The following is a 24,266-nucleotide window of genomic DNA, read 5'->3' as shown; positions in this document are numbered from 1 at the left end:
CTGACAATGCCAACTTAATCTATACAGTTTTCCAAGTGAAGTATTGAGTAGGAGTCTGTCTTTGTTGCTGCATCGACAGTGCAGCACTTAGTTGAATCGAAAGGCTTAGTTACTAACATTATCAAGGAAACTCCAGTTTTTTTTTAACTAGGTTAAATTGGCTTTTTTCCCCACAGGGGTAAGCGATGGCCAAGTGGTATTTTCGCTAGACTATTAATCAAGAAACTCAGCTTATGTCGTGGGGATCTAATGAACAAGAAGCCATTGTGGGGGGAAAAAGCCTATCTGATTCGCTAATGTCTCAAGTGCAGAAGATAAGGCTGATGCATATGCAGCAACCTATAGTCCAAAGAGCTGAATGAATGATCCATCTCTGCCTCCTTCAGTGGTCACCATCTTCACATATGCCAGATTTCAGTCAATTTGTTCAGTCTGTGATATCAAGAAATCGGGGCCTGATGGGATCTAGATCAGGAAATTACTGGGGAAATGTTTCAGCTTTATCTTTTGCAATCCCTAAAGGTCATTAGTGAAACAGGTAAGTTTTTTTTTCCCCCTACAATATCATCATTCTCATTAGATTTTTAATTCCATAATTTTTTATTGAATTCAAATTTAGTCAGAAAGGGTGGGGAACGCAGTAAAAAGGGAGCAACTAACCAGTTAGCTTAACATCTAGCATGAGAATGTTAGAGGGTATTATTAAAAACATTATAATGGGCCGCTTGGATAAGTTTAAGGTAATCAGGCAAAGCCAGCGTGGTTTTATCAAAGGGAAATTGTGTTTTTGTTATTTGAAGAAGTAACTTGTGTTATAGATAAAGGAGAACCGGTAAATTTATTGTGAGCCAGCGTGGTTTTATCAAAGGGTAATTGTGTTTATTTGAGTTCTTTGAAGAAGTAACTTGTGCTATAGATAAAGGAGAACCGATAAATTTATTGTTCTTAGATTTCCAGAAGGCATTTGATAAGATGTTATATCAAATGGTTACTGCTGACAATAAAAGCTCATGCTGTAAGGAAAAGCATTGTGGCATGGATAGAAGATTGGCTTGTTAACAGGAAGCAGAGTAGAAATAAATGGGCCTTTTTCAGGCTGGCAGGATATCACTAGTGCTGTGCCACTGATGTTGCTGGAGGTTACAGAACTCTTATCTGCAGAGAGATCCTCATGTATAAAAAGGAGAACGTTCATCTGTGCGTACAACAAGTAAGCAGGTAGGATGATATGTTTTATTGTGAGGGAAATTGAATGCTGGATTAGGAATGTGTGCAGTGCTGGTTACATAGATGTGAATGGATGTTGATGCATTGGAAGCATATCGGTGAAGGTTTAGTAGACTTGTATCTGAAATGAGTGGATTGCCTGATATGGAAAGACTAGTCTTGTATCCTGTAGAGTTTAGAAATTCAGAGGTGACTTAATTGAAACACTATAAGATCTTGAGTGGACTTGACTCGATGGATGTTAATAGTACGTTTTCTGTTAAGGGAGAATCTAGAACTTGGGATCATTGCTTAAACATAAGGGATAGCCCATTCAGTACAGATACGGGAAGTTTTTTTTTCTTTTAGGGGCAAGAATCTTTGGAATTACTTTCCTCAAAGGATAGTAGATGCAGAATCTTTATTTTTATGATGTTGTAGATAGATTCTTATTTACCCAGGGAATGGAAGATTATTGGAAACATGAGCAATGTAGAATTGAGGTTAAAATCTGGTGTGCTACGATCTAATTGAATGGCCGAGAAGGGTCAAGGGGCCTGCTGTTGTAGCTTGTTAGTGTGCTCATTCAAAACTAAGACAAAAAAAGAAGAAAAGCTAATAGTGGCCCAGAGAATTGGAACTTTTTCGAGTACCAAAATGGATTAGAAGAAAGCTAATAAAGATGGAGGAAATTGATTTTGAAAATAATTTAGAAATAACTGTAAAAACAAGCAGCAAGAGCTTCTGCAAGTATAGAGAAAGGAGAGTAGCTAATGTAACTATGAGAGCTTTGGAAGGTGCAACTAGGGAATTGATTACAAGGAGCAAGGAAATGACAGATAATTTAAGCTAATATATTTCATTAGTCTTCATGATGAAGGACACTATAACCACCCCAAAGATAACTGATAAGCAAGCTGCTAATGGGAAGAAAGATCTTTTAGTAGCCTCTATCACCAGGGACAAAGTATTTGACAAACTAATCGGACTAAAGATAGACAAGTCACCAGAACCTAATGGCCTGCAAACATTGGTTTTGAAGGAAGTGACTGCAGAGACTATGGAGGCATTGATCAAAATATTCCAGAATCTGCTGAATTATGGTAGGGTTCCAACAGATTGAAAAACTGTAAAATGTGTCTCCCCGTACAAGAAAGCAGAAAACTATTATAAGATAACAAAGTGTGAAGCTGGATGAACACAGCAGGCCAAGTAGCATCTCAGGAGCACAAAAGCTCGTTTTGGGCCTAGGCCCTTCATCAGAGGTGAAAACTATTGACCAGTTAGCTAACTTATCCTTTGAAAACTATGAATATAGTGCTTTATTGCAGTCTCTTGTGGAAGGAATATTGTTCATACTCGTGTCGTAAATGATTTTCTGTTTGATTTACAGACCTCTAGTAACTGAGACCATGAACACATCACTTTTTCAGCAGCTGGCTGAGCAATTCCAACAGCAAAACTTTGAGCAACTTCGGCAACAGATAATGGAACAACAGCAGACACAACAGGTACAAGAAGAAGCATGAATGATAATTATGAATATAACTTGAATAAACTTAAGTTCACATCCAAGACTGAGAAGCACTGAAAGTGATGGCAGTGCAACTATTGCTTCTGTTAATACATTTTGAAACAAGTTATTTTGTACTTCATATTGCCTGCATTTTATTTGAATCTTGATTTAAAAACAAAGCATATTTATCCAAAATTTTTTTACAAGACGGCTCTTGATATGTTGTATCTCAACCGTCAAATCCAACACTCTGCAAATTGTCAGTCATGTTTTACTGTCTCTAATTTATGAAACATAGATTTTTTTTCATTTTTATTGCCAGTCCATGTATAGTTTTTGGACGTTTTTCCCATATTTCCAGTACTTCTGGAACTTAACTTTGAGGAAAACGTCAACAATTTAATTACAAAGGTTGTAAGCAGTAGCATTCATTATTAGAACTTCACAGAATGAATGTACCGAATATGAATTAGATGCTTAGAGCCCAAAATATTAGATGCCCTGATGGGGGTGTGTGTGTGTGTGTGTGTTGTTGGGAGGAGGGGGCATCTTGCTTCACCCGACAAAGAAGCAGTGCTCCAAAAGCTTGTGATTTCAAATTACCTGTTGGACTATAATGTGTTGTTTGACTTCTGACCTTACATAGACTTCGCTAAGATGACAAGGTCCCGCATGAAAAATTAGGTAAGAAGATAAGGATTCATGGGATCGGGGGCAATTTCATCTTCTGGATCCAGAATTGGCATAGTGGCAGGAGAGGATGATGGGCAAAGGCTACTTTTGTAACTGGAAGCCTGTTGCCAAGTGCTGGGTCATTTGCTGTCTGTAGTGCAGTTGAAAGATTTAGACATGAATGCAGGAGATTGGATCATTGAGGTGACCAGTAAAATTGGTGGTTTGGTAAATAGCAAGGAGGAAAGTCTTAGATTACAGGATGATATATAATGGGCTGGTCAGATGAGCAGAACAGTGGCAAATGATATTTAATCCAGAAATATGAGGTACTTTGGGAGGAATAACAAGGCCTTGGAGTGTATAATGAATGGTAGAGCCTTAGAAAGTGCAAAGTATCAGATGATGTGCATATCCACTGATCCTTGAAGGCAGCAGGTCAGGTAGATAAAATAGTTAAGAAGGCATATGGGATACCTGCCTTTATTAATTTACACATTGAATACAAGAAGAGAGAGGTTATGATGGAACTAAATAAGATATTAGTATTCCAGCTGTAACCTATCTGCAGTCTGGTCACTACACTGCAGGAAGGATGTGATTGCACTAGTGAGGGTGTGGCGGAGGTTCACCAGGCTGTTGCTGAGGTTGGAGAGTTCCACCTATGAAGAGAGACTAGATAGGCTGGGGTTTGAGGGGCATTGACAGGAAGAACCTTTTCCCCTTAGTACAGCGGTTACTAAGCAGCGGTAGGCAGATTAAGGGGGATCCAGGGGAGAAATTTTTCACATAGACGATGGTGGGTATATGGAATATGAACTGCTTGAGGCATGAATCACGATATTTTGGAGCTGCTAACAGCATTGCAAGGCTTTAGGCCCCAAGCTGTCTGAAAACTTGGACTAGAGTAGTTAGTATTTGATGACCAGCACAGACTTGATGGGTCAAAGGGACTCTTTCCATGCTGTAAAACTCTGCCTGTATGAAGATGGGTGCGTGATTCATGACTCAGTATTTTGTTTTCCTTTCTGCTATATTAGGCTAGATTTATTTCTCTGAACCCCATACATAACATACCTGTAAGTCAGCATGTATGTAGTCAGTTTATGTGAGTTTTAGTGTTAATGATTTGTGTTTGCAGTGATGTGCATTTCATTATCATCAAATTTGTTATTTTGTAACTAATGAACCATAACTTGGATAAGTAGGAAGGGCTTTTTTATTGTATTTGAGAATTATACGATGAATTGTCAAAATTTAATTGTTTGGAATGCATAACACTGAGCCCTACTCATGTTAGCGTCACAAAGCTAATTTCGTATGTACTGCAAATTATTCTGCTTGGACACTTCTTGTTCTGCCCGAGTAAGGAAAATTTGTGTATGCTGTATTTTGGTATCTGAAAGGGTTTTTCAGGGCTAGTAGCCGAAGAGGAATAACCCTTAGTGTTCAGATTTAAATTTATGAATTAACTTACTTTGCAGAATGCAACTTTGGACAATCAGGAGGTAACTTTTGGATCTGAACAGTCAGTGACCCCTTCCCAGAGCAGCACTCAACAGCAACAAGAGCAAGAGATCAGAGTGGAAGATCAACTTGAGCAACAACAACAGGTAGAGAGACAATTTTGTATAATATCATACTGAATATATTGTAGAAAGCAGCTTTCACGAGCGTATTAATGAAAACGTATTTGAACTTCTTGCTGAAATCTGAGAGATTAAAACTGGCAGTATTTTTGTATTTTGTTCCATTATAACTAAAACTAAATCAGCTCTGCCAAAGTAATTAAACTTGGAGTGGTTGCTCCATGAGTTAACGAGCTCCTGTCAAATCAGGTGAATAGGGCACATAGAATGTCATTTATCTAGACATAGAATAAACAAGAGGAGAAGTGAAAATTAAATATAACAACTCCAATTAGTCCATATATTTTTATAAATCCATGCATATGCGTGAGCTCAACATTTATTGCATCTTTGTTAAAATATACTTTGCAGAGTGAGGCTGCTCGAGCTACCATCAATGTTAGTTCTTAACTAGAATAATCAAAACCAATCTACAGTTCTTTCCCTCCCCTTGTATTGAATTCCTCTGCTTCACCTTTTTATGAATTCTAAACACTGCAATCCACCACCCCATCCCCAAACAGAATATTGCATAAAGAGATTGGCTTGAATCAAGGGCTTTTCACAGTCTTTACTGTAACCATTCTATACCATGCCTCCGATTATAACACCTTTCCTGATACAATGGAAATAAGTCCCAGGATCTCAAATAACTTGAAAATTGTTGCCTGAAAAAGCCATGTGAATTTATGCCTAACTAATTAATTGTCAATATTAAGTCTTTTTTTTCTACTGTTTACCAAGTAAAAGAGGAGGAAAGAAATGAAGTAGAGAATGGTTGTGCGGATCATTAAATATTATCGTTAGGCAATATTAAATGGCATAATTCATTGTTTGCACTAAGTGTTGCTAACTATTTGGAAATTGTGGGAACTGATAAATGTATTCATTCATAACACTGCTTGCCAGAAAATACATGTACTTGGAATTGGAAAATGTATTTGTACCTGGCATTCACTGTATTTGGAACCATTCAGTGTTAATTTGTAGAGCCATCGGTCGGCATCGCTTGATCTAGAATCAGGTGAATTATACTGTGGACCTTTTGAATTAATTGTTATTTTTATTTTTAATGATACCTTGGGTTATTAAGGATATGGATATTGATGCACCTGATGGTCAGGACCTTATTGAAGAAGAAATCTTTCAGCATGAAGAAAAAAAGCCTTTAGCACGTTCAAGATCTCTGACACGCTCAAGATCTCGTTCAAGGTGCGATATATATTTACTCTCATTTGGAGCAGTTCATTTAAAATGTTAGATTTAGTCGACAGATAATCCTCAAATTATAAGGGATTAAATGTAATATTTGAAAGCATTACATTTTGTATAATTTTGATTAGATCACCTCGAAAGAAAAGGTCCAGATCCCGCTCGGGGTCTCGCAAGCGCAAACATCGGAAACGCTCTCGCTCAAGATCAAAAGAAAGAAAAAGGAAGTCGTCTCGATCTTATTCCAGTGAAAGAAGAGCGAGGGAGCGTGAAAAGGAACGCCAAAAAAAGGGTCTGCCGCCTATCCGTTCAAAAACACTTAGTGGTATGTAATTTTAAATGGATTCATTTCTTTCTTTTTGAATATGATTGTAAAGCAAAGTTTTTCTTTTGTTTCTATTCGACATCTTTAGGACAGAAAATGGTTATAATACAACAGGCTGCTCATGGACAGAACTGAAAGATTTTGAAATATAATACATTTCTTAATTATGTTCATAGTTGATAGCATCCCAGTCTGCCCCTGCCCTATGATAGAATGAATGGCAATAGTTTACATTTTAAGCACACAGTTATTTGTATCAACTAGCGGTCCAGTTGCCCAATGTAAAGGTCCTGCTTCTTGCTCTAAAATTCTTTATGACAGACCTACAATGAGCAGGAATGCAAAGCTGTAAACACAATTATTTCTGTATTGCAGTTTATTGAAATTGTACTCTGAGTAAGCAGATTAGTAATTAAAATGCTCTGAAACAACATATTGTTAAACCAGCAAACCGTATGTGGCACTTGTAGATCAATGTTGACCAATATTTTATATATTTGACATGTGGATTGCCCGGTATCCAAATATATCTACTTGCATTTCTAATTAGCATATGACAAATGAATAATGGATATTGACATTGGGCACGTTATCTCAATACTCACAAATTGCATGGCAAACAGCAAGATGGAACTCGTCTGTGTTTTGATCATTATAACTGCTTTACTTGCTTGATGACTTAATTGATGTGAAGTAAATATATACTAATCGTAGTTTCCTGCATTAACTGAATGTTTGTAGTGTGATTTTCTGCAATATGGCATGTGTTTAAAATAGTCTTTGCCAAGATACTAACTATTCCTGCAATTTTAACAAGACAGCACTTAATACGTTTTTGTGGGTAAACTGAAGAAAAATCAGTGACTTATAACAAGGAACGATGTATGTTGTTTGACAGAGGTTTTATTCTTCCTTATGTCTATTCTTTATACTTTTAATGGTGATTATTTTGCAATGCCAGTTCCAATTTAGTACTACTTAAATAAAGCTGGTTTAAGGCCTAAAAGGAATTGTTCCAATTCAGGTTTTGTTTTTACCAATACTTGCTACTCTGTTGACAGCTAGATGACAGTGTCCTTAAATAGAATCTATTTATCAAGGAAAAGCAGAAAAAGTTGACCACGTATTGGAGATACTCTGATACTCCTCTGCTGTTTTTCAGAATAGTGCAATGGGATCTTTTACAGTCACCTAAAAAGAAGTTGGGGACCTTTGCTTAATATCTCATCTGAAAAGCAATACCTCTGACAGTACTCATTGCTGCAGTGGAGTGTAACCTTGTTTCTCTGTTCAAGCCCTGTAGGGTGACTATAATCCATAACCTTATGACTCTGAGAGTGCTACCAACTGAGCCATGCCAAGCACATAACATTTTAAAACATTCATTGATGGGAGGGGGAGGTAGGCATCACTGTTTTAAAATGGCATTGATTTCCCATTCTTATCTGCTCTAGAGAAGTTGGCAATAAACTGCATTCTTGAACTGCTGCAGTCCTTGGTTTTGCTACAACCACAAGGCTAGTTAGGCCATTTCAAAGGGCAGCTAAGAGTCAACCATTTTGCTTTGGGTTTGGAGTTACATGTAGGTCAGCACAATTAAGGACAGCAGATTTATTTTCCTGAAGGATATTCATGAGCCATCTTCTTTTTTAAATACAACAGTTGAGAGTGTTTACTTTGTCACCGTTAGAATAACTTTATCTTCCTATCTTGTCTATTGAATTCACATTTTACGATCGGTCATGGAAACATTTGAGCCCATGTCCCCAGCACATTAGCCTGGAACTATGGATTGATAATCCAGTGACATTGTCCCACGGCCTCTTGCTGATGCTTCTTAAAATCTTATCTCTTAACAAAGATTTTGATCACCTGCCCTGATATTTCCTTGTGGCACCAATCAAATGTGTTACTGAATACAAATATGTAATGATTTGGAGTTCAAGTGACTACAATATTTGCTGATGATTCACAATTAATGAGTTGACAAATTGCCAACATAACCCAAAAACAAACAGCAGTGGAATGAGTATACTGAATGTTGGATGCACTTTACAGTTGGGATTGAGTGCAACAAGTTTGGGTTAAGAACAAAGAATGGGAGCATCCACTCATTGAGAAGACCCTGCACCACAAGGCTAAGCAGCATTATTCCCTGAAAGTGAGAGACCAGGTAAATAAAGAACAGCTTTTAGAAAACAGTGATAAGGCCAAATTCAAAATAATTTACACAGTCTTAGGGTACCCCAATAAAGAAAGAAGATTTATGTTGTTACTCGTAAATTTTCTAGGTAAATGCTGGGGGTATCTTTTACGTGCCAGTTGTGTTCATTATTGGCACTGTTTGCTTTGAGTCAGGTTCAAAGGTTCAAGTCCCTGTGGAGAGACTTCCCATCTTGTACGAAGAGAGTGCAGCATTATTGGAGATGTCGCTTTAAGATGCGGCATTAATCTGAAGGCCCACCTGCTCACAAGTGAATGTAAAAGATACCATGATGCTTTTGAGTTAAAAATTCTTTATCCTTTTGCCAGTGCCATGTTTATCCCTCAACATCATCACCAACACACATGATCTTGTTATCACTTCGGCTGCTAGATTTTCTATGCTAAAACAATGACTGTATGCTATAGCACGCGTACTCAAGGCTCGTAAAAAATACGTTTGTCTTCTAATCTCACATACTGGCACACATCTTTTGATCGTTCCAGCTTTTTGTGTAGAAATTTATCCTCAAAGTTTAAATTTATTCCAATTATAGTATGAAGTGAAAGCTGTAGCATTAACAGTAGCTTTACATGTAGATTGTGATTTCTATTAAATTCTTTTTTTTTCATTTATTTCATACCTGCACTTCAGTATGCAGTACTACACTATGGGTTGGTCAGGTAGACAAAAAGGCAACACAACAAGATATAACAAATCTCTTTGAGGAGTTCGGCCAGATTGAATCAATAAATGTGAGTATTGACTAATTTGTGGTAGTGTTTGTAACATTTGACTTTTTAAGTTCTTGATTTTTAAAATTGGATGTTTCGCACTCTGAAGATAAATAAACTACCCAATGGGAAATTAACGTTTATACATGAGTTTGTTAATTATTTTTTCGTTAGTTGATGAATTATAACTGACAAATTCATAACAGTTTTGAAAAAACAGCATAAGGACAACAGTTATAACATCACAGTAAAAAAGGAGTGCTGAATTACTGGTGGTGCAACGTTGATATTGCTGGCAATTTTTTAAACCAGATTTGGATATTTTCACTCACTCCTGATGCTTTACCAGAAAACGTACCTCTATGTACTTTTCCCAACATATGTTTGAACCTGCTGCTTTGTACGGGGTGAATTTGAATGAGATTTTTTTAAAATAATAAGTACACATGTAAGGATGCTTAATGTCTTAATTGAGTTTTAATATGGTGATTCTTGCTATCTGGTTCAAACCTCTTTAGTATGATTAATATTTCTGGATATCCCCATTGGCAAATTGGCAACCTTTTCCATAGATTTCAAAAATGTAAAAAGTTTGCTACATTTAATCAAGTTAAACTTCATTGATTTCTTTCTTGCTTGGCTGAACAGTTTCAAACTAAGTTCAGGCTGATTTGAAAACAAATTGATAGTGTTCTGGACCTGGAATCAATAATGGCTGGTAGAGCAATGAGTCAGTGAGAACTAAGAAACTTGATAAATGAAGAACAAATAGAATAAAAGATGACAGAATCAACATGTTATATTTTTAAGTTGTTCTTTGTTTTTTTGGAATGTATATATGAATTTTTTAAAAAATATAGCTCCTTAATCTCTAGATTCTTAGTGTATTATATAAAGTAATGTTTGTACTTGAGGTAAACCTTCAATTAAAGGAAATGGACAGATATTCTGAAATGCACGCATCTTGAAGCCAAAACTTTTTTAAAAGAAATACTGAAAAAATAAGTATCAATCAAGGTAAAGTAAGAAAATCCATCCCTTGGGCACTATTCAGAAGTGTAGCCTCTTTTGTTCTAAATGAACACAAAATAAGATAGCACAGAGGTCTGTAGTAGCTGGATCTTCAAAGATCCTATCCAGGTAATCTCATGCTGCTGCATTTCTGTGTAAATTATTCCATTTCAGGAATTGCACGTTGTATATACTTTCATCACCCTTTCAGGTGGTGCGTTCCATGTTGTAATTTTTTTAAAATCCATATCTTCCCTCTGGTTCTTTTGCCAATTACCTAAAATCTGAGTGTGTTTTGACTGATCTGCCACTGAAAACAGTTGGTCATTATTTAAGTGTCAAAACCCCTACATTAAAACCTCCCTTTAATTTGTTTGTTCTAAGGGCATCAACTCCAGTTCATCTGTATGCTCTGTGTCAACTTGATATCCTTCCAGTAAATCTGTACCCATCTTGAAACCTAGATGCATTTTCTAAAATATGTTGCTGAGAATTTTGATACAGTAGTCTAGCAAGGTCTTGAAAGTTTGTTTCAATTACTGTTTTATCTCTTCTAGATGATACCTCCTCGAGGATGTGCATACGTTTGTATGGTTCATCGACAAGATGCTTTTCGTGCTCTTCAGAAACTAAGCACTGGATCCTTTAAAATGGGGTCTAAAATTATTAAGGTGAGTTTAAATTCTGAACAAAAGACTATTAAACAAGTCAGTTTCAGAAATTGAAAAGTGACACAAAGGGATGTCTTTGGTTTGCTTTTTCTGAATGAGCGCAATGTGCTTGTATAAAAGGATTATTAAAAATGAAAGCAGTATGGACTCTGTGCATTTTTGGCCTGGATCGTCTCTATTCACAAGGAAAGTGCAGAACAGAGCTTCATCGACTCCTAATGCGGGTACTAGTGATGCTCAGGAACATTTGTCTGCTTATCTCCAGTGGTAGATTTGATCCATCTGGTATTATTTCAGAAAAAAGTCATTTTCCACTTCAATTTTGGGTCAGTATTAGGGGAAGATTTTATGTTGTTGTTGAAGGATGGAGTGTATTTAGACAGTAAATCTGTTGCAATATTATACTGACCAGAAGAAACCTTTCTTCAACAGTGACTTGATATCTTTATTTCATTTCCTACCAGCAGGTTCCAAAGAATAGCATATTTTCCATTAACATTTTTCTTGGCACTAAATGCTGCTTTGCCCTGGAAGTGGGACATTTCTGATTCTTTCATGAGATGTAAGCACCATTGCCATGATCAGCACTTTTTAACCCTTAAAACGGTAGTGTTTACCCCTGCCTTTGACAACTGCAGTTAATCTGGTGTAGATACACCAACAGTGTTGTAGGGAGAGAATTTCTGGATTTTGACCCAGAAGTGAAGAATGAATGGCTGTACAGTTCCAAGTCAGGCCAGTGTATCACATGGAAGGAAACTTGCAGGTGGCGATCTATGTATGACGTTACTGTTCTGCTTTTGGTAGTATTTGTTGCAAGTTAGGAAAGCACTGGAATAAGAAGCTTGGTGAATTTCTGCAGTGGGTGATCTTATTAAAACATAGAAGATTTTGAGAATGTTTGACCGAGTAGATGTTGAGAAGATTGTTACATTAATGGTGGTGGGTGGGGTGGGGAGCGGGGTTGGAACCTTAAACTTGTGTGCATGGTTACAGAACAAGGGGATGCATTTAAAATTGTGATGCAAAGGAATTTGTTCTGCCAGAGGCGGTGAATGTTTGGAATTCTCGACTCCAGAGAACTTTGGAGGCAAGATCACTGAAAGTATTTTAAAGGGGAGGTAGAGATTTGAAATTTCAGGGAGTTGAGGGATGATTAGTGTGCACGAGAGAGGAGTTGAGTCCTGGGCTAGAGCAGCCATGATTTTGCTGAATGGCAGGATGGGCTTGAAGGGCCAAATGGCTGTTAAATTCTAATGTAGACTAATTCGTGAAGTGGGCAGATAAGTGGCAATTGAAGTGTGAAGTGATATATTTTGGTACAAAAACTATGAAGAGACAATATACAAAATAAACAACACAACTCTACAGGGGGCGAGAAGCAAAGGGATCTGGGTATAATTATTATTATTGAAGCTGGCAGGACGAGTTGAGACTGCTGCTAATAAAGCACAAAATATCTGATCTTGGATAACAAAGTGTAGAGCTGGATGAATACAGCAGGCCAAGGAGCATCTTAGGAGCAGAAAAGCTGACGTTTCGGGCCTAGACCCTTCTTCAGAAATGGGGGAGGGAGAGATGGTTCTGAAATAAATAGGGAGAGAGGAGGAGGCGGATCAAAGATGGATAGAGGACAAGTTAAAGCCTCCCCCTCTCTCCCTATTTATTTCAGAACCCTCTCCCCCTCCCCTGTTTCTGATGAAGAGTCTCAGCCCAAAACATGAGCTTTTCTGTTACTAAGATGTTGCTTAGCCTGCTGTGTTCATTCAGCTCTCCACCTTGTTATCTTGGATTCTCCAGCATCTGCAGTTCCTAGTCTCTCTAATATCTTGATCTTTATTGATGGAGATCTAGAGTGCAAGAGCAAGATGGTAATGTTGAACTTTATATTAGACATGAATTCAGTGTCAGCTAGAGTGTCATGTGCAGACATTGGTAAGAGTACAGAATATATTTATGAGAATAGTTATAGGGATGAGAAATTTCAGTTAAGATAGATTGGGAGAAATTGGAATTCTTCTCTGTGGAGGAAAAGGCTATGATTTGATTGGAATATTCAGAATTGTGTAAGATTTTGTTAGAGCATATAGAGAATGAGTATTACCATTCCTGAAAGGCTTAAGTGCAAGACAGCATATCTTTATAGTGGTTAATGAAAAAAGTTGAAGTAGTATGAGGGGAAAACAGACTTATACAGCAAAGATAACACACTGTGGAGCAGGTGGAACACAGCAGGCCAGGCAGCATCAAAGGAGCAGGAAAGTTGATGTTTCTGACATTTTCTGAAGAAGGGTCCAGACTCGAAACATCAAATTTCCTGCTTCTCCGATGCTGCCTGGCCTACTGTGTTTGTCCAGCTCCACAGTCTGTGTTATCTCTGTCTCTAGCATCTACAGTTCTTACTATCTCCCATGCAGCATATGGTTACGTTCTGGACTGCATTGCTTGAGAATGTGATGGAGATGGGCTCAATCATAAGATCATATGATCCTGCCCTTTCCCCATTACCCTTGACTCCTCTACTGATAGAGGCATTCCAAAGGCAATTATGACTAGTTGAACAGGGCAGGATTACAGCGAGAAAGCAGGAAAGTGAAACAATGTGAGGTGCTTGTTTAGATGATTGTCAAATGCCCTATTGCACAGCAGCTATTCTGTGAAATCAACTCAGTTTTAAATGCCCGAAAAGCTCATTATAAAATTAAACAAACATTTATTACTTGCTTTGTTTCACAGTAGTCAATTGCTTAATCAATCCTTTTTCAAATTTAATAGCTTTTAAAGGGTGCATATTTTAGGGAAAAAGTATCTGAATTGAAAGAATCTCCTGCAAGACCAGTGCATTTTAAAAGAGAAACTCTTGGTGATTAGTTTGATCGATTTCATCGTGTTCAATCATAGTTCATTTTGATTTCAAAGTAGTGGGTGACACCGAGACTCTTAACTACTAATTGTTACCTGCAGATTGAGCAACCACTTCAAAAGTTTATTATCTTTTCTGTTATGGATTTCTGATAATCCAGGCACCACAACGAGGACAACCCTTGAATCGTGTTGCCTGATAAATTCTGAGAATGGAATTATATATCAAGGGTAATTAATTTAGAGCTATATCATTCTTTACTGTGATTATACCCCAATATTTTACATATTACAGGAATAGTTAATGAAGTAGTATAGAATGCACAAACTTAGTATTCTTAGGATTATAGTACCAAAATGTACTGATGAACGCTTTGCCTTAAAAGTCTTGAATACCTGGATATCCTTGTCTAATTTGCTCTATCTTCTCATTCCATTAGATTGCTTGGGCTTTAAATAAAGGTGTAAAACCTGAATATAAGCAATTTTGGGACGTGGATCTTGGAGTTACATATATTCCGTGGGAAAAATTGAAATTAGATGATTTGGAAGGCTTTTCAGAGGGAGGCATGATCGACCAGGAAACTGTTAACAGTGGTATGGTTTCATCATTGACTCCTAGTGGATTATCAGATGTCTCTGTTACATGTGATATTTTTCCAATTTTTAAAAAAAATCTCGGGCATTGTCTTTTCCTTGGGTTTTATATTTTATCTTGAGTCTGAAATATAATCACTGTTGATTGTGCCCTTTTCTAATTTGTCAAACCTGTTTGCTCATATGTATTGAGTTTATATATTGCCTCCAAGACCAGCTGTAGCTCCAGTATAGGTAACAGTTCTGTGCCACCCAGTAAACACGAGCCTCCCAACTTCTGAGTTTTGGCCCTGACCTCTTGCAAAATCTGAGTGTCTGCTTTTGGCTGGATCACTTCTGCTGCCTGCAGTTTACAAAGTGAAAATCAATTTGTTTCCTTGACCAGTACATCATCCTGTTTGTATGATATGTACACGCACAGATCCACCTTTATATTTAAGACCTCATTCAAACTATATATCCAAAGGTTAGACCTAGATTTTTACCTAATATACTTATAACTTGACATATGACAACATATGAACTTTAGCAGAGGTAGGGAGAATTCTCCTCTGTTAAATCTGTTCCAAAAATAAAATGGCACTGAAAATTGTTCGTGTGCACAGCTCAACATGTTACGAAAACATCCCAGGTCTTCAGTGGCTGAATTGTCAGAAATGGATTGCTAACACAGTCAAATAGAGTTAACAAGTTTGTTGGTTAGACATGTTGATCCAGTTAAGGAGACCATGAGACTTTTGCTGTTGTGCACAATAGAGACACATAAGAGTAGGCTTTTTGGCCCTTTCACACTTGCTCTGCCATTCAATAAGATAATGGCTCTATTCCACTTCCTTGTACTATCTGTGTATCTCTTAAACCCTTAACTCTCAAAAGCTGTTCTGTCTTGAATGTATTCAAAAACCGAGTACCCAGTGTTCTGAGATAAAGAATTGAGGATTCTCAACCTTGAAGAAAAGACATTTCTTTTCATCTCAGCTTTAAATAACCAACTACATTCTGTCTACTAGACGATTCAACTAAGGGAATGCATCTTTCTCAGCATCTACCCCATTGAGCCCTTAAGAATTTTTTTTTATGTTTGATTTAGAATCTTGCTAAGTCTGGTCTACTGTCTCTCATGTCATTCCCCTTGCTCCAAGAACTTGTCGAACGTACCTGTGTTGCATGCTCTGTAGGGATGTATGTTCTCCTCTAGGTACGGAGACCAAAACTACTTGCTGCCCCAGGTTGGGATTCACGAGTGCCCTTGTATAATGTTGTTAAGGCATTTTTATTCTAATTGTTTTCATATAGCAAAAGTTAACTCACCTAATAGAAACATAAATGCTTGTTGTCCCTGTATTATTTTCTGAGATTCATTTGCGATTGTCTCTTTGAATGCCAACGTTTTCCAGTCTTAACACCATTGAAATAAAATTGTTTTTTAGTATTTCCACTAAAGTGGATTCCTGCATACATATCCCATTCTATTCCAACTGACATGTTTTTGCTAGCTCATCAAACCTGTCTGTATCCCTCCGGAGTTTATTTGTACCTTTCGTACTGCTTCATTTCCCACTTAATTCTGTATCATCAACAGACTTGGATGTTATATTCAGTGCTGCTGACTAATTCATTAACACAGATTCTAAACTGTTATGGCCCAAGTCCAGATCTGTGCAGTTCACAAGTGATAGCTTGTCAACTCAAAGTTTCCGAATACACATGTAAGCATTAACCAATCCTCAATCGTTATCTTTGAGTTACTACCAATTTCGTGACTCCTCATTTTGCACAACGATCTCATTTGTCTTTCATCAAATACTTTCTGAAAGTCCAAGTGCACTGTATTCATTGGCACCCCATTATCAATTCAGTTATGTTCTGAAAACCTTCTAGATTTGTTAAACACAACTTTCCTTTCATAAATCCACGGTGACCCTGCTTGCTGATTTTCAAAGTGTGTTGATAGCACATTCCTAACAATTAATTGTCTGTTGACTAACAAACTTGAATATTGCTTCAATAACCCTAGAATTTATTTGTGAAAATCTGTAGGCTTTATTCATCAAATTCCATATGGTGCTTGCTCATGTCAATATTTTCTGTTTTTAAGACTGTAAACAATAAGTAGCAACAAAAAGTCAAACAACAGAAAAGTTAAGAGGAATGTAAATTGTGTATAAAAATTTACCCGATAAATTGTAGTAAGATGTTCCAGAACCAATTTTTAATAGTAACATTCTAACATTAAATTTCAGAGTGGGAGTCGAGGAACACTGAGCCTGTAAAAGAGAATGTGATCCAACCTGTAACTACTGAAAGCACTCAACCAACGTCACAAGGAGAGACATTCACACAAGCTGTCACTATGCTACCTGTTCAGGTAACAGCGTTGTTTAATAGTTAGTAAATGTACTTTTTGTTTTATTGTTTTTTGTAAAATCAGCTGTTTTAGTTGTATAAGCTGTTTTGGCAACTCAAGCAAATATAGAATGTCAGTTTATCCCAGAACAAGAAAAGCCTTGTTACTTCACTAAATTTGCAATCTAAGTTCTACTTGTTATTGTTAATGAAGGTGTATGTAAAGGGATTGCCTTGATTGTAAGTGTAATTATTAATTTTTTTCACATAAAAGTTGGAGTTGACGTTGGTTATTACCTACTTTACCTCATGGAAATCTGCCACATCAGGTTTCCTCTTACACGTTAAAGAAGCAAATTGCTGAAATTGGTACTGCAAACCTCATGGAGTGAGTAAACTTATTACAGGTTAAGTATCAACAGCATCTGTGTCATGTTTGTCATCCTAGAATGGATTTCTACGATGGATTTCAATGTTTCAAAATAAGTGAGCATCTTCCCCAAGGCAATAGTGTAATTTATTATAAGAAAAAAAATTGTTTTTATATATTTTTCACAGCCTTGGCAATCTGATGTACTTAGCAACGGTTGTAAAGCAGAAAATACAGCAACTTATTCTATAGTGACCGAACAACATTGGTATATCCTTTGTAGTAAAGCTTATTTTTGCCACAATAAAATACATCATACATTATGATGATCGTACATTGAAACTACCAGTGGTGAAAGCTCTTGAAGGCAATTAGCAAAAAATAAGTTCCAGCGATTCTTAAATGTGTGAATTTCTGATAATTTTGAGTCGTGCATGTATTAGGGACAGAATTTCAGAACTTCCACTCTTTATGCAATTAATCATCATTTGTTTTCAGATCCCAGTGACTCCAACTGTTTCAGCGATTAGCATGGTGCAACCACCAGCCTTTCCTGTATCGATGTCCATACCTCCTCCAGGCTTCAACCCAGCCATTCCACCACCTCCATTTTTACGGCACAGCTTTAATCCTTCGCAACCACCACCTGGTATGGAACAATCAGTTTTTGGCTGTTCTGTGTGCAGTGTTCTAAATACTAAATTTGTACAAATTCAGTTATAGCCTGCTTGGATTTGTTTTCTCCATCATTGTGCATTGGCTATTCACAATGTTAATATGGCTAAACAGTGTAGTGCTTTAGTTTTGAGATTGACAGTTCAACATTTGCTGATTTTTAGGAGTCCTCCACCTCCTTATGTTGCTGCTACTTTACATTGAAAGTCCAGTTGCCCATGCCACTTGATTATCAAATTTTAATAATGTCCTAATAACCCTGCAATTTATTTGTAAAAATCTTTGGGGCCACTTCAGTAAATTCCTTTTTTCACTGATTACTTCCGTATAATGCTTGCTGCTGTTAAATTTGATAAAAGCCTGATAATGCATGCAAGACAAAGGTTTTCCCATAGCATTTAATGTGTGATCTTTGAGAGAATTCTGCTAATTTTGACTCGAAGTTGGCATCTTTAATAATAGGTTATGATGTAATTCCCTCTCAACAAACTGGCAATATGACATTTGATTGTGAATGTACCTTATGTAGTTTTCTGTATTGTAATGAATTACACAAATACATTGATCCATTTAAACTAATTGGTCACCATGCAAAAGATTTATGATCGTATGCATCACACTAAGTAATATTGGTTGTCAAGTAGCTGAAAGTAAATACCCTACAGATGCTGGAAATTTGAAGGAAAACTAAAACAAGCTGAAATGCATGACTGATCACTCAGCACCTAGATAAAAAGAGAAGACAGGAAGAGACATTTTGGCTGCATAGCCTTCTGTCAAAATGAAAAACTAAATAGGAAGGTGTGTGAAGAAGAACATCTGTCAGTTACAGGAGGCAGAAATAAAGTATGATGACCTGAACTTTACCTAATGGAAAATTATTTGTTGGCACAAAAGATTATTAGTAAAGTGAAAGTGTTGGATATGACAACAAGAGTGTAAAAATGATTAATGAAAAGACACAAGTGAGCCCCAAGCAAAGACATGGACATAGGGAAGAATAGAGACAATGTCTGGAGTCTCTGTGCGTGTGTGTGATGAGCTGTAAAAGTAGAAAGGTAGTATGTGATCAAAAGTAGTAGGAGCACAGTGGATCTGTCAGCTCTGAGGAAACGAAAATAAAACAACATTTAAGCTTCAGTATTGGTGGTGTTTAAGCATATGGTGTTTACCTTTTTGTGTAGGAGTCAAAGGATTATGCTTCATAAGTCATAATTAGTATGGAATCACAATTGTTTTACTGTACAACAGGTGGCCATTAGGTCTGCCCTAGCTATCTAATGAGCATCGTGACTTAGAGCCATTCTTCTACCTATTAACTGTACCCTTGCACATTATTTCTATTCAACCACCCATCTATTTCCCTGTTAAATGTTTCAGTTGAACCCACCTCCACCACATTTCCAAGAAGTGCATTCACTATTCATTGTGTGAGAAGTTTATTTCCTCACACCAAACTTCCTTATATCACAGATACTGACTGACCTGTGTATTTGCAGTGTTTCCTGTTCTTCATAGTTATCTATTGTGCTCCGTTCCCAATTTGTTGTGCAATAAAGTTTTTAGGTGTTTAGATTGCTGATGGTAGAGGTAGAGTTTAAGGTTTGGGAATTATAAATTGTTCACAATTTTGTTTTAATATTTGTTAAGGCCATTGTGACAACATATGTGGCTGCTGATTATTTATGTTTATTATAAGATTTAAATTGTAGCATGAGTTAAAGAGGAAGTGTATCAGTTTAAATCGACCAAGAGCCTGATCTTATGCTAGATAGTCGTCATATTCATTCGTGTTCACTAAAAAATAGAATTATAAGCATGTTGTCAATTTGGGCTGGATGTTAGTTTAACTGCCGGTTCTCATTACCTGACGCCCAACATGTTGTGCCCTCTAAAACAGAAAATATCAATGCTATTGGAGCTGGAAGCAAACCTCCCGTACAGAGAGTGTTACTGTGCAAATAACTTCCAAATGGGGGAGGTTAAAAGACAAGTGCTAAAATATTAGTTTTGAGTACAGAAATATTTTAGTATATCTTTAATAGATACCAAGGTAAAAGAAAAGTATGATGGGAATAAGTGACTAGTTGCTGAATTGACCCCAAAATTATGTAGGGCACAGTAAATTGCAAGCAGAATAAATGTTAAGTAATTTGTACCTGCCTGTCTTGGCTTAATTTTTTTGAAAGATGAATGCTATTTAACAAAATACAAAATGGTTCAGTTATTTGCTGCATAAGCACAAATTGAATTATGTAGGATACAATATTAATTTTACCTATATTATTATGTACACAACTTTAATTAAACTAATCTAACAAATCTTATTCAGATTTAGGCAAAGCAATATAAATTATAGCTTGCAATACTGAAGGACTGTTTTTAATCCCACGTACAGGTTACCTACCACCACCACCACCAGTTGTTCCACCTCCAGTTGTTGGTCCTTCTATTCCGCCAGTACAAACCTGTGAGTATTGTTTATCTTTTATAAGGTTGCTTTATATATGTATCAATTTTTGATGCCTGTTATTGCACTAATTTTCAGAAGGTTAATTAAAGATAAACTTAAAAGACTGTTTTTGAATTCTGACGGATTACTGTTTATTAGTAACAAGTGAATGCATCAGGGATGAGAAATCCTCCTCATTAGGTGGAATTATGACTTTTTTAATGAAGTTGTCAAGCCATTTAATTTCTTTTTCTGTCTTACCTGCGCCTCCCTTCAGCCATTCCAGTCAATTACGCTACGGCTGAAGCTGGGAATAGAGACCTTTTGAAAATCTGGAAATCTTTGCCAGTACTGCGGTCAGGAGCAGACACGAAAGGGTAACCACTCCTCTCACTGGGAGGAGTGTGAACTGCTGCTGGCTGCTTGATTGGGTCATGGGTTTTAGCAGGCAGCATTAGGAAGAACCAGCAGAAACTTATTCTCGGCAGGCTTTGGAAAACAGTGGAACTCGAGATGGGAGGAGCAACCGGCACAGTTTAGCCACTGTAGGGAGCAGCAAGACTCCCAAATCTCTGTAGAGTTTAGCAGGCAGAGTGGGTGGGGTTGGCCAGATTGGGTGCTGAATGGATTGGGAAGAGGGGAATGAATGGGAGGAGTTTTTCGTAAGTGGGCCATATGTGAAAAGAGGAAAGTAGCTGTTTACAGTGTGTCGGTGAGGAGAAAGATTTCATTGAGCCTTCCATCACCAAGGAATTGGAGAACTTGGTTGAACCCTATGTGATTAAATCAAGTAATATTTTTACAAATACTTAAAAGAATTTTGATACTTAAACATGTATTATATGTTGATGTATAACATGCAGACATTAATTATATACTGAATGCTACTATGCTGCTGTATTGTTTAGTTTTTGCAGGCGTCTGAGCTTGTTAATTCTTGAATATCTTCACTATACTTGTTCTTACATGGGATGCGGACAGTGGCAAAGCTGGCATTTGTTGCCCATCAAGAATTTCCCTTGAAACAATGGTGGTGGAAGGGTCACGTTGGATAATAGCCCGTGAAGCACTGCTGTAGTCTTTTCCTTCACTTTTTGTATTTGTATAACAAGGCCATGCTCTTATATTGTTATAAACTTGCATCCTTTATTACATGAACTAACTGCATTGAATATTGAGGTCATTTTGATGATTTTATGCGTCAACCTTGGTCCATGAGTTTTCCAGTTATAGAGGTAAACCTAAGGAAGACCAATGTCCCTGACCTCCTGAAGTCTAACAATTCCACCTTTTAGAAGTGGCTTAGAAGCATTTGCATTCACTACAGATCATAAAAGGTGTTATAATTACATAATTCCTTTTCACAAATTTTCAGACCATTTTGTCTTCGTCCACTCTCATCCCTGAATGCATACTCTCTGAACTGTGGATATGAAGTAGATTGTTCTCGACTTTGTTTGAGGATTATTCTCAAGCTTGTTGTCTAAAATTAATAATAGTGCAAAAAAAATTATTTTGCAGCTCTAGTTTGCCCGCCTCTTTCCAACACCCAAGACAGTACAAAGGATTCCCCGTTTGGGAACCTACTTTCACACATAGGCTCTGGGCACAGCAATCTCCCAACTCCTAGTATTCCACCAGGGAGTATGTTTAATCCAATTGGCACACAGCCTCTCTCTTCTGGTCCAGGTGGATCAAATGACTTAGGGGCACCACGCACAGGCAGCCAAACGTCAACATCTGAAACAACATCAACTTCTGGACCAGGTATGTAGTTCTCTTGAAATGTTTGTTTACTATCTTAGTAATTTAAACAAATTTATCTCAGTTAATACAGTTAATATTTGCTGCAATCTTTTTCCTTATCCACAGCAACTCTGTTTAGTATAAAGTACATGCTGTGATGGTGTATAGATATGCATAAAATTAAGTCTGACATTTAGAAAGAAATGAAAATGCAACTTTTATTCATTTTAATTTTGAAATGAGCAGTTTGCTTTCATTAGGTGTATTGTTGGCTGTCTTTTTCCACCATATTTATATGCATTTGGTTTATTCTTTAAACAAGATGTTTGTAATTGCAGTATTATAATAGTATAGAGAGTATACACTTGCTTAAAATAATGAGACATAAATGTTACGATTTTTATATTTTGGCATTTCAGGACAGTGTTGTCTTGTGGGTGATTAGCAACCGTGCCAATGAGACATAGAGTTGAACTGCATTATCAATGTAGTACATCCAAAGCTACTCATCTATAGGAAAATACGGTAGTCTATTGTAGTTGCTCCATTTCCTCTTAGGCTATTCAGAGAATTACGTGCATGTTTCGATACATAGGGTGCATGATCAGCTAGTAGATATTCAGTAGATTTATATTTAATGACTCCTCAGTAATATTTGATTCCCAATTCAACGACCTTATCTCAACCATAGTCATGATTGATGCCAACTTCAATAAATGGATTTTATTGTGATTAAAAGATAGATGGAAAACGATGTGACTTGATAGTGACATTTGGTTGTTTAACAATGTGTTATTTGACGGAATGAAGTGATTCTGGCATTTCTGTCAGCAAGTTAACCAATCTCAAGTGGTCCCCATCTGCCGCTCCCATGGAGAATTTATATTTCCTAAAAATGGAAACAACTTTTTCAAAAGCAGGCAATATTCTATTGCATCATCAGTGTAGCTGCATAAGTTGATAATATAGTAATCATGAAGGATTTCTCAAATAAATATTTTGTTATTTTTGGGGACATTTTGCTAAAATTGTGCAGGTTGTTGGTGAAACCGCATCTGTAGTATAGTACCGTACTCCTTACTTAAGAGTGACATTCAAATCTGTTTGAAAAAGTTCACTCAACTCATTTCTGAGGTGAAATTTTCTTATGAGTAAAGTTAGGCCTCTATCCGTTAAAGTTTAGAAGAATGAGAGACAGTCTTTTTTGAAATATAAAAAATTCTAAGGCGAATTGACATTTTGAATCCTAAGAGAACGTTCCTCCTTAAGAGAGTAACTAGGACTAAGGGACTCTGTTTAGTGTGAAGGGATTTTCTGTTTAAGATGAAAATGAGGTTTTTTTTCCCTGAGTTGTTAGTCTGTGGAATTTGTTTTATCCAAAGAGCAGTGGAGGCTGGCTCATGGGCTACTTGAATCTGAGTTGGATAAATTAGAATCTGAGAGATGTACAGCATGGAAACAGCCCTTTTGGTCCAACTTGTCCATGCTGACCAGATATCCTAAATTAATCTAGTCCCATTTTCCAGCATTTGGCCAATATCCCTTCCTATTCATATATTTATCCAACTGCCTTTTAAATGTTGTCATTGTACAAGCCAACATCACTTCTGGCAGTCATTGCACACGCGCACGTACACACACACACACACACACACACACACACACACACACACACACACACACACACACACACACACACGTACACACACACACACGTACACACACACACACGTACACACACACACACGTACACACACTCTCACTCACTCACTCACTCACTCACTCACTCACTCACTCACTCACTCACTCACTCACTCACTCACACACACACACACACACACACACACACACACACACACACACACACACACACTCTCTGTGTGCACAAGCTGCCCCTTCGGTCCCTGTTAAATCTTTCCCCTTTCAACTTCCATCTGTGCTGTCTAGTCGTTCCCTACCTTGGGGACACGACCTTGACTGTTCACTGTATCCATGCCCTTCATGATTTTTCTTGTGGGACAAGGGTTTCAAGGTGTATAT

At 37.2% G+C, this 24,266-nt stretch overlaps 1 protein-coding gene across 4 annotated transcripts in view; it reads left to right on the top strand.

Annotated features, from left to right (window-relative positions):
• Positions 1 to 24,266, top strand: part of scaf8 (SR-related CTD-associated factor 8) — a 230,080-nt gene that overhangs the window by 108,582 nt on the left and 97,232 nt on the right. For all 4 annotated transcript variants that reach the window (XR_007248087.2, XR_007248088.2, XM_048535919.2 and 1 more), the window contains exons 9-19: positions 2,600 to 2,717; positions 4,879 to 5,007; positions 6,116 to 6,234; positions 6,366 to 6,559; positions 9,417 to 9,517; positions 11,065 to 11,178; positions 14,481 to 14,637; positions 16,881 to 17,005; positions 17,852 to 18,002; positions 20,427 to 20,498; positions 22,002 to 22,247. Coding sequence is in view for 2 of the 4 variants with exons in the window: in XM_048535919.2 (XP_048391876.1) it covers positions 2,600 to 2,717; positions 4,879 to 5,007; positions 6,116 to 6,234; positions 6,366 to 6,559; positions 9,417 to 9,517; positions 11,065 to 11,178; positions 14,481 to 14,637; positions 16,881 to 17,005; positions 17,852 to 18,002; positions 20,427 to 20,498; positions 22,002 to 22,247 (1,526 nt within the window). In the remaining 2 variants the exon portion in view is untranslated. The remainder of the gene's footprint in view (positions 1 to 2,599; positions 2,718 to 4,878; positions 5,008 to 6,115; positions 6,235 to 6,365; positions 6,560 to 9,416; positions 9,518 to 11,064; positions 11,179 to 14,480; positions 14,638 to 16,880; positions 17,006 to 17,851; positions 18,003 to 20,426; positions 20,499 to 22,001; positions 22,248 to 24,266) is intronic.

Source organism: Stegostoma tigrinum, chromosome 9, assembly GCF_030684315.1.
Source record: "Stegostoma tigrinum isolate sSteTig4 chromosome 9, sSteTig4.hap1, whole genome shotgun sequence".
Taxonomy (NCBI): Eukaryota; Metazoa; Chordata; class Chondrichthyes; order Orectolobiformes; family Stegostomatidae; genus Stegostoma; species Stegostoma tigrinum.
Note: the sequence above shows the minus strand (reverse complement) of the source record. Positions and strands in the feature narration are given on the sequence as shown.